This window comes from Cenococcum geophilum, assembly GCF_001692895.1.
Source record: "Cenococcum geophilum 1.58 unplaced genomic scaffold K441scaffold_39, whole genome shotgun sequence".
Lineage (NCBI taxonomy): Eukaryota > Fungi > Ascomycota > Dothideomycetes > Gloniales > Gloniaceae > Cenococcum > Cenococcum geophilum.
This window is the reverse complement of record NW_027137597.1, coordinates 622,164-633,109: the sequence shown is the minus strand read 5'-3', so window position 1 is coordinate 633,109 and position 10,946 is coordinate 622,164. Positions and strand designations below refer to the sequence as shown.

Below are 10,946 nucleotides of genomic sequence, written 5' to 3'. Positions count from 1 at the left end.
GCAGCCTAAGAATCGAAGCCGTCCGCGTGTTAACTGATGATTTTCCTATTAGATTGTCTCGTGGTTAACTGCGATTAGTATAAGGCTTACAAGAAAAGAAGACGGAGGGTGTTGACAACACCAAGAGAGTCGAGCATCATGCAGAGTGAGTTGTCTTCCCAACCGGCCGTGCCAGCGTGCACGATTTCCGACGTGTTTCTGAGTCTAAGTCCTTATTGACCTAGACTTCCCGATATACGTGAAGTCAATCTCTGCGCAAAATCTCGGCTGATTCTACATTAGCTGTAAGTGATGCAGTCCCATGCAGGATAGGTCTTCCACGCGGGACGGCAGACGGCCATGGCATAGCCGTTTGTTCGGTATTGGCGGTTACAGTGCGAAACAAGGTCCCGGGCCCTGAAGCACCTCTCGGCGATTGAAGGATGCAAGGACGGTTATCGTGATGACCAGCGGGTACCTACTTATGCTTCTCAGTTTGACATGTTGCTCAGCATGTGGATACCGGCATTGTGGCGTGAGTTGTGAGAGGAGCATGATTTGGAAGAACAACCTCATCAGATATCATCCGCGCGGAATGGCACGCCTGAGCCATATGTCGCATTCCTTGCGCTGTTTCATGGATACGGGTCACTCTGAGAGTCGGTGTTGAGAATTAGGACAGGGAAATATATTCATCATTCGTCTCGAGCTCATATGTATACGAAGTGAAGTGAAGTGAAGTGCAACCCAGTGCAACCAAATCACTCCGAAAGTGCCTTTGCAGTTATCAAAAAAATTTGAGTCCGCCGAATTGTGATTCCGCCCATAAAAGAGCAAACACCGCCCGCCCAAGTCTGACGCGATGCAGACCCAAACGCCAGACGCCTTCGCTCCCTTGCTTTAAATGCTCATGTACCGATCGAGAAGTATTAGGTAGATCTTTTTAAACCAAAAAGGCCAGACGGAAGGTCGCAGCCGTAAGTTTCAACGATGCGAGCAGTCACGCCCGTGCTCGTCGAAACGGAATTTATGTACGAGAATGGAATATGGAGTTCCGCCAGCGGAAGTGGGTCCAGTTCATGACCAACTCATGGTTTAGGACGCTACGCTGCCGCATGACGACTCGAGGTGCCACCACGAGTTCGGTTGAAGACCTCGTCGATGAGACGTTTTGGGCCAACGTACTCCATGTTCATCTTGAAAGATGAGTTGCGCATCAGTGGAATGTGCAACTGAGTGCTTTGCTTCGTGTGGAAGCGCCGCTTGATGCAGTCATCAACCAGAGCTATCAGACCAGTTGCAACGACCACACTTTTCATTACTGTTAGCCAAATCTTTGCAAACGGAGTTGCCGAAATACTCACTCGGAAATGTCAGTGAGAGCGTTCAGAATTGTCTCGTCGGTAATTCGCATATAACACGGGGGTACCCAACCACCTCTTGCGGCTTCTTCATGAGCTTGATCCTGATTCAAACGTACAGGGCTAATATGGGCGAGAGCTTTGTCGCTGTCTGCGCGAACGAGGATATACGAAATGGTTTCGATATCTCGCTCTTTCTTTACAACTCGCTTCCAGGAGTAGTTATGACCCCAATACTCAAACATGTAGCGCTTGTTCGACTTTCCGCCACGCCTCTTGACGTCAATATGAGCATAATTGGAGAACTCGAGCTTGATGGTGTTGGTAGGTAACAACGCACGACCCTTGGAATAGCCTGCCGACTTGGGTGAGTCATCTTCATCATCCAATCCGCGCATCGACTGATAACCCGAATCTGATCGCTTGAGACCTGATGGGGTTGGCGGTCTTGTTTCCGGCTTGTGCCTGAGAGTGGCGAATGCACTACTTGCTCGTTGCAAGACAGGGCGCTTCTCTGAAGGAGGCTTCTGGTACTTGCGGATAGAGTTGCAGACTTCGCGACCGGACTCTCTGCAATATCTTCGTACGGAGAATTCGCGACTTCGCAAATCGTGCATCCGGAGATGGAAGAGTGTGTAATTCTGCTTGCCACGTCTTCCTTCCACTTGAGTATCCACCCGCAGATTCATGTTCCCATCAATAGTCGCATCGTCGTGACGAATAGATATCCTCTTCGTAGTGGGAAAAAGGTCTGCAAAGTCTCTTGGGGTGGTCGGGATAGCGTCGACGGGGAAAACCTCGTGGTTGTACTGAGGGACCTCATACTCCGGGGAGTCGTCGTCTTCGGCCATTTCTTCCTCTGATGTCGAAGCGTAGGTATCTACTGAGTCCTTGGGCGCAGAGTACTGTGGTGCGCTCCTCTCGTCTCGAGAGGGGAAGTATTCTTGACCTCGTCCTTCGACTCGCCCATAGCATGTCTCGTGCTGTGGCATGGGTGGTCGGTAACTGCATTCGGTTGGTTGGGTGCTACGCGACTGATATGAACCATCGCTGTCGCTGCGTCCTGAAGTCGTACTGTTGCTTTCGCTGGGTTGATTTTCGCGCCAGTGTGTAGTTCGAGACATGGTGTGGTAGGTATGGTAATATTGAAGAGCGAAGGCAGGTACACGAAAGGGAAAGAATTATAAGGCAAATAGTAATACGTGCTGAAACCTAGACTGATGAGGGGAGAAACGGGTATTGTGGAGGGACGTTATATGTATAAGCGATCGGGTCCGAAGGTGGTCGGGGAAGGGCTTCGGTCGAACAAACTAATTATGTAGGGACGGGCGAGCAGAATCTGCGCGGCAATAAATGGTAATGGAGGGAAGCAAAAGCAGCGAATGCCGTGTGGTGGGCAAATAAAGAGCGTGTGCAGCGTGGGATGGGCTGTCTTTAGTTCAACATGGCCTTCCGATTCATCGCTCGTCGGCGTCTTCGTACGAGTGTCAGACTTTGCAAAAGCCTTGAGACTCCCCGTTCTTGGCTACTCTGCCCATGCTGAAAGTACTACGAATAGGATGCGCCGTCTGCACCTAAGCACAGCGCACGCACGCAGCCCCCCCGGTGACTTGCCCGATCCTGCCTGTGCAGCGCAACGACAACAAATCAGCCTCTGACGGCGCCCTCCACGCTGCACCTAGCTTTTCTCATCGCATGGCTGCAACCAGTTGAGGCTTTCGCGGAGAAAAATGCTGGAACCTAGACCCAAGCCGCGGCTGAATTTGACAGTCCTTCTAATCGCCAAGGACGTAGGAGAGAGGCTTTCAGGGCGGGGAAGACGCTCACTGAGCGAACTGAGCGAACGTGGTGTTGGCGGCCGGCCCAGCACTAAAGCACTCTACCTAGGTAGCTGCGTTCCACGGATCCCTTGGCTTGTTGCACTCGGGACCGCAGCGGGATGACCTTCATCGTCTGGTTACCCGCCCTACCCACGCCTCCTCCCATCACGCCGTTGACCTCTTGGTACCCACGTGCCGTTCCTTTTTCGTTGATCTGCTGCTTGACAAATGCAGCGCACACGCAAAATTTTCGATTTGTATGAAGCCAGTCAATGTCACCGCACTGCAAATACCTCAATCACGAGACTACCATCGCAGAATTCCTGTTGATGTAGTCAGAGATGCTCTGTGGGACATAAGGCGATAGATTGTGGGCGTTTGCGTTTCCTGGTCAGCCTTCTATTTCTGATTCGCCTCGTGGCTGACGCTGCCAGTGCCCCATACTCGTATGCATGAGACATCACACTTATTTTTGCCTTATAGCTGCTTTATTTCGAGGCTCTCAGCCCCCTTGCGACCTCTTCTTTCAACCACAGGCTGGACGAGGGACTCGCAAGGGGGATTGATGTGCTGGTATCTTAGCTCCACCTCTGGTTTGAGTATACCCTCGCCCCGCGCCTTTGCCCAGCGCAAAGCCTCTCCAATGTGGAGACGAGGCCGACGCAGGAATCAGCCTGATGCAGTAGTCTGCATCAACAACTCCGCACTGGATTGCGTTTCCTATCAGCAGCCATCCGTCCTCCATAACATGTAAGGCTCCCCACGTGATCTTTACTTCCACCTTTCACTTTCCAGTATGATCACCACAATCTACTCTGCCATCATCTAAGGCGTCAGGCCTGCACCAGCAATACCCTCGACCAATATTTCTGTGAGATGCGTTTTCTTCTCGAACTCTCCTTGAAATCGATTTTATCTGCTTCCATCTACACGTTTTCAAAGTGGCTCTGCCCAGACCAATGAGAGGGAAGAACGTGTTTTGCTTCATCCACGAAGTTGCGCTGTCTCAAAACAAACATCGAACAACACATTTACCACCGACATGGTGCCATGTTCAAGGAATTTCTGGTGCCTGGCTCTCTCTTCTCCCTGCCTGCGACGCTCTCCCTGATGATCGCTAAACGCGCCGCATTATCCGCCCTCCTGTACGAGCGCAAGTCATACACATCCCCCACGCCTATCAGTTGTCTCTTCGGGGGTAGATCGAGCAAGTGCTGGATCCGGCTTACCTAGAGGGCAGGAGGCATGGCGCTGATGAACCTTTCAGCCGGAACCGGCTGTAATTACACCATCTTCGACCACCCTGATTGATCCCGCATCAACCAAACACGTAGAGGCGATAACCATGCCTGCTTTGGCCCCGGGCGAGACCACCGAAAGGCAGCAGGAGTTACTCGATCTAATGCCGTTAAGCTTTGAGGAGGTAGCAGGGAGGTAGAGTCATTGATTTTGTTGCAGCTTCTAGCGGCTGTGCATCCTTCTGTCTTCCGCTGCCATCGCCACGGCATTACGTACCCCTCGTTTGAGCAACATTATTCCTGCTCATGCTCGGAAATGAGAAACCGAAGGTCTTTCTTTTACGGCCCCGCTTTTGTTTCAGTGCTCTTTCTTCTTCCAAAGCTTCCAAAGCTCTCTTCGGGGATCATAGCAGTACCCCCAACTTCAGCCGCTATTCGACAAATCCGGCTACGCGTCTGTGCGGAGAAGGTGGTTGCCTGCAAGCTAAGCCTTAATTAATGCCCCCAGCAATTGGAACCGCTCTAGCCAATCCGGCAACTGCGAAAGTTCAAGCGTGTGGGATCCGAATGACTTCCTCGTTCTCCATCAGCCGTCCCCGGCGCCTTTCCCCTCACTCTGCGTCTTGCCGAGCCCCGAGAATATTTCTGTCGGCATTCGTCCGCACTGATGGTGTCACGCCAGTCCAGTTGGACATAAGCTTAATTGGCTGTCTCTCCCGAAGCCTAACGATAGCTATCGCAAGATGCCACCAAATCATTCGAGAAGGTGGTATGATGTATTTTCGGCAGTTTTACGCGGTAGCGCAAGCATTGGTTTCCATGGTGGTGGTGGTGGAGAAAGGGTTGTTTTTCATATATCCTATGGCTACCATATCCCGTTCATGCCCAAAAATCCCTCCGTCTAATGTCTCCATCAAATCGTCACGGTCAGAAGATTCTAAAAAAACATTAAACAACGCGAAAAAGCACTTTATAATGGTCTAGCTATCTTCGATCCAGGACTGGCGATGCGGAGTCGCCTCCACTACTTTGCGTGCTAATTGTAACACGGCTGCAAAATCACACGGAGTGGCAATAGAACAGCTCAGCAACATGATATTCTAATAGAATTTATGACCTGCAACGCCTTTATCTCCCTTTGTTTTTACCTTCCATATCGAATAATGCCTCCGACGGAACCTTATCTGACGCTCAACTGAGGGATATTGAGAGCTATTATGAGCCTACCCGCGCTGACGCGTGCTGTTACTTCAACACCAATGTCCAAAAAAAGCCCTCCGGTGCTCGGAAGGCCCCAGATGGAAGAGATCTTCATTTTCAAGTTACTTTTTCCTCTACCAATCGCACAGATGCCCTCTTTTTCCAGAAACTCTCCCAAAACAGCCGAGCCCTACAACCCATGTACTTAGACAACAATCAGTCGGCTCTCGGATTGCTAGCAAAAGCATTGATCAACAAAAGTCGAATTACCACTTTCTCGCGGACCTCCAAGATCTTCCGCCTCTCCCCAGCCACATGTCGCGCATTTCAATAAGATACCTAGCCTTACCCAGCCCCAGCATTCCCCAACTTCGCTGATCCCAAAGCTCCCGCTGTTACTCCGGCCTCACGGCAACGCTCAACAGCCAACAAGCCCGACCCCAACCAACCATGCCGATCGATGCAGGTACATCTCCCTTTCACTATGATCACCCTATAATCGCGAGATACACCTCGCCAACCGTCCTTTGCCCACGGGATGCAAGAAAAAAAACTCGCGGCTGCAACTAATCGTTGACGCCATCGCACACCCGGCACTATCGATAAGTGCCCGTTCCCAGTCAAGCCCTCGCACGCTGCCAAGCCCAGCCCAAAGGCTTGGCAGTCGTGCCGTCACCCCACATCACGGACACTGACTGCCCTGACGCACTTCAGCAGGTTTTTTTTCCAATTTGAGATATTGACCCAGTCTGATTTGACATGCCTTGATAAATTTTCGCTGTGCGCATCACCTCACTGCACTCTTGTCCACCGCTCTATCCTTTCGGTAATTACCACCCCAAGCCGGCTTGCTTACGAGAGATCCTCCTAGCGGTATTTTGCTCTACACCACCGACCGGCCACCGACCGACCGCCGGGATCCGGCGAAACCGCGCCCGACACTCGTCTCGTTCCGGGCTGCGCGATGATGAGTGAAGCTGAAATCTCTTATCACAGCTGACTGGACCAGCTGAGTTCAGCGCAGCGGTGTGCCGTTCTGCTGAACGGATTACTTGCCAAATGAAGAGTGTGAGAGCATGTATAGCTGGCCAGACGTCATTACTAAATTCGCGGCTAATTCGGGCAGATCGCGATCCTTACTGACATAATGTTATTATTTCTAGACATCAAGTAGCTGCGGTTTAATGAGACGTATCAAGATCTTGAGGGATGTTCAGCGAGACCCTACTGTCAGCGTTGCGTTGTGAGTCGCACAAGAGCAAAAGAAGTGTGACAGGACCCAAATGAGTCTTCGCCACAAAAGAAAAAATGTCCCGGGCTATAGGATATATCACTACTGAATTTTGAATACAATAAAGGAACCGAGGATGCACTCAGACAATTCCCACGCGTCGAATAGCTCGGCTGGCTGCAAACGTAAGGCGTGGTCGCAAGGGCTCATAAGCTGCGTAGAACCATTTCTATAGCCAAGAAAAAAGCCTACCTCTAGTGACTACTCCTTACAAGCTATCAGTTGTCATGTATTTTCCATCTAGAGAAAACCCAAACCCATAAAACACCATATAGCCCATCCATCCCCGGAAATTGTCACCTGTGAGGCCGAAGTATCGAAATGACAGCCAACTTCTAGGCTCCCGCATTGACCAGTACTTCCTGGGCAAAGCTCCTTTCACAGCAGCCATCTTCAGGAAGTTTGCTTTCTCCTCCATATCTTTGGTCTCGGCAATCTTCCACTACTTGATAATATCGGTCTTTCTTGTCGCACTCCTTGACTCGAATACCATCTGGAACGGGTCAGGCTTGACAACGAGCAACGAGTTTGGCTTGTTCAGAGGAATATCAATCTCTAGGCCTGTAGCCGGATCAATCTTCCTATCGAGGTTGAAGGCCCATGCGAGGCCTCAGCAAGCGACGACTAGCTCGTCTTGAGTAAGACTTTAACCAAGGCACGCTCGCTAGCCCCAGCTGACCGATATCATTCCCTTGACATTGGGATACTTCTTGAGGGGCCCCTGACAAGTGGGCCATCCGGGTTCTATCCAGTGCTCTGGGCGGTAGTTTTCCGGGTCTGGGTATTTCGTGGGGTTGCGGAGGAAATCCTTGAAGCGATATCAGCAGGAATTCGAATGATAGCAGTCATGTGGCCTACCAGTCAAGAGGGAGGATGTGAGTACCCTTGGGAATGAAATAGCACCTGTAAAAGTCGTCTGCCTCAGCTTCGTGTGCTACAACTGTAAGAGTTGTGAGTATCTCATTCAAATGTTTGTAAATTCTGTCATTGCGTATCTGTGGGAACATTTGGCTTCCAGCGCATAGTCTTTTTGATGCAGGCGCGGAGCACTGGTAAATTCGGAGAGTCATCCAAAGTTGGCATTCTTCCGTTGCAAACCTCGTCCATCTCTTTCTGACACCTGGCAAGCCATTCTGGGTGACGAATCATAGAAACAAGGAAACAGTTCAGGGGGCCGGCAACCGTAAATATACCAACGAGTACCATCATTCCAATTACGGAAGACGCCTCGTCGTCACCAGATATACTCGTATGCTTCTCACTCTCGAGATACTGCCGAGTGAAACAAGGACGTTGCTAACCTCTCTCCATCTTAGCCCTAACATTTAGAAGACGTTTCATCCACCACGCTTGCTATTTGTCATGTCGTATTTGCTCACCGCGCTTCCATAGGGTTAAGAACGAGAGTGAGGTGCCATAAGGGAGTTAAGAGGTTTGTGATCGGCCCAGCCGGTGGCATCTGAGTGAGTAACCCCCACACGCTTTTTGTGCAATATGCGCTTAGGCTCGGGTCATCCCAAGTTAATTGGCACATAACCTTCGATGCCATATCCCCCAAAGAAAACCTGAAATTGTCAGTCTCCTCAAGCAGTATGTAGAGCCATCTCTTAACTTAAAAATCCATAAGACCATGATACTGGGGGTTCGTTGTTTCAGTCATATGGGTGTGGGTGGGCTTCCTTTGATGAGACCGGTACTCTAAGACTGGCGTGAATAGTAGCCTTTCATATGGGAGACACTTCTATCACTTACGGCTTTTGCCCATGAGAGGAAGGTATTCCATTGAACCATAAGGCAACAATAGGGTAGTAGGCAACAGGTCGACACAACTACTACATTAACGGGAATACTAAATCTCTAGACCCTTTTCGACGGCTTTCTTTTATATGATGATCCCAAACGGACATTCAAGCTTCCGACTAAGAATAAGGCGAGATCGAAGCCTTCACCAACGATGGTTGTAATATTTCACTCGTCAAAACTGGAAATCGACGTTATTCCTACGATAACTGCGTCCAATAAATTCTGGCCCGTGCGCACTAATCAATAAGGTGCGTTTGTGGGCGGTCAATCGTTCTGCCGCATCACAGAGCTCTCAAATGAAGCCACAAATATATTGAAATATCAGTATATTTGTATAGACCTCTATTTCTTGATGTTGAGTTGATCAACGTGCTCCTGCCAACAGGGTCCTACTTTGAAATCGTCTTCGGATCTTGGCTCGGTGCAGTAGAAGTAACTGCCATCGATTTGCTCCAATGTAGTCCCAAACTTTGTGAATCGTTCCATGGTTAAAGTCTTAAGCCAATAATCCTCGATGCTGCTTTCTATGTGCAATCCTGTATGGACTAGCACTGCTAAATATGCATGCAGCTCCCGCCTTAATGCAGGCTTCCACCTGCGGGGGAACCCCTTATCCACCAGAGGCGGGTGAAGCTCTGCATTCTTGTTTGTATNCTCCACAAGCCGATCTATCAATTCGTCCAGCCAAAATAGCCTGAACAGTTGCCAGGGATCCTCGTTATTTATAGAATCTGGAAGGTTGGCTTGCCATATTCGTTCTCGTTGTGTATAGGGAGAGGATTGAAAGGGGGCAGTAGTGCGAGCTCTGGCGGTGGCTTATTTGCGACCCGATCTTTGGGAGCAACATATTGAGTAGGCTGCACAAGGCCTATGTCATTGGATACGTAGTTGCGCACCATTTTGATGACATATTTTATTGATGAAGTTATCTATTTTATTGTCACTTAATTATCTGTGCAAGGGATAATTGCCTCGAGGCTTCCCTGCTTCAAGCATTTCGCAGATGATACAGATTAATTCAATTATGAATTAATCAACCACCATACCTTCTAATCGTGCCTTTCCTAAACGCCCATCCCAAACGAATCTCCACCAAGGATTGAGTATATATATTTGTTGAGTTTTATATTCCTTATCACGACTCTAAGATCCTAACGATCTAATTGGCATGTTCTAGAATGAGTCGTGTATCGCTTTGATCGGCTTGATTCCGAATTAATCGACTTAATCCGGAATAAGGTGGTGCTCTAAAATCGATACGGGTAGGTTACGTTCGATTAAAATTGGCCACGATTAACCTCAATTTTGGCGTAGAAATTCCAATCGCTATATCCCTTGTACCGCTGGCGTCCAAGCGGGTTTGGTCCGTGCGCAGCGCTTATGAATGTCGATTCGTCAATAGCAGTAACAATACTACGAAGGCGCGCGGCATTGAATTTGACCCATGTTTTGCCGAGTAGTTTGTTAGCGAAATTTTTTCTTAGCAAACCCCACCAAGATAATTAGTGAGACGGCACTTATGGCTCCACCACCTACGGAAGGCCAGAAGATTGAATATTTGACCCACCTATAATACGTGCATTCTGCAGAGGCTGCTTAACAAGCTAGAATTAATGTAAACACAGCTAAAAAGATTAAAGCACGCGTTGGTGCCTTCCTGGTAGAGTGCGAAGAAGCTAGTTTCCCTACTCCTATGATTAAAGAGCAAGTTGCTAGGAAGCCTAAATCAGGTATAAAGCCTTAAACCTCAGTTTAAGAGATTATTAACTTAGTTAAAAGTTATACGTTAAATAATAAATAATAGAAGAAGCTTTAGCACGTCGTCGCAAAAGAGGATAGATTCTCCGACTACCACCGCTGTATGATTAAGAAGAAGCTCCGTGAGAGAGGCCTTCGCAGAGCTAAAAGCACAAAGAAGTTAGGTCTTATAGACATTTAGGAGGTATAAAGATATAAGGTAGCACTCTTGCGAAAGGATTGGGGTCTAGTAGAGTAGAGAATAGTTATCTTCTTAGATAAAGCTTTTATTATTATCTCTATAAAGTAAGGGCACTAGAATATATTACAATTTCCTGATAAACGCTATTATCATGATTGCATTAAACGCTAGTATAATAACTACTTAGAAGCAATGTTTTGGGGATGCTTTATGTAACCGACTACCGAGGCTCGCATCACGTCGTGACTCACCACCTCGTATGTCTCACTACCTATGTCTCACTACCTGTTTCCATTACCTATTGCCGACTGTAAG

General features: G+C 48.9%; 2 protein-coding genes across 2 annotated transcripts; both read right to left on the bottom strand.

Moving 5' to 3' along the window:
• Nucleotides 1–688: 688 nt before the first annotated feature.
• On the bottom strand, nt 689–2,830 carry K441DRAFT_664688 (uncharacterized protein). Its single transcript, XM_067649391.1, has 2 exons — nt 1,344–2,830; nt 689–1,290 (listed from the first exon to the last, which is right to left on the bottom strand). Exons 1-2 carry the CDS (start codon nt 2,462–2,464, stop codon nt 1,083–1,085), a joined length of 1,329 nt encoding a protein of 442 aa, XP_067500924.1. The 5' UTR covers nt 2,465–2,830; the 3' UTR covers nt 689–1,082.
• Nucleotides 2,831–7,331: 4,501 nt separating this feature from the next.
• On the bottom strand, nt 7,332–9,134 carry K441DRAFT_707224 (cytochrome P450; the record flags this gene model as incomplete). Its single annotated transcript, XM_067653713.1, has 6 exons — nt 8,642–9,134; nt 8,527–8,587; nt 8,269–8,493; nt 7,895–8,135; nt 7,569–7,697; nt 7,332–7,466 (listed from the first exon to the last, which is right to left on the bottom strand). The coding sequence occupies exons 1-6, from the start codon at nt 8,670–8,672 to the stop codon at nt 7,332–7,334; spliced, it is 822 nt and encodes a 273-aa protein (XP_067500923.1). The 5' UTR covers nt 8,673–9,134.
• Between the last annotated feature and the right edge of the window lie 1,812 nt (nt 9,135–10,946).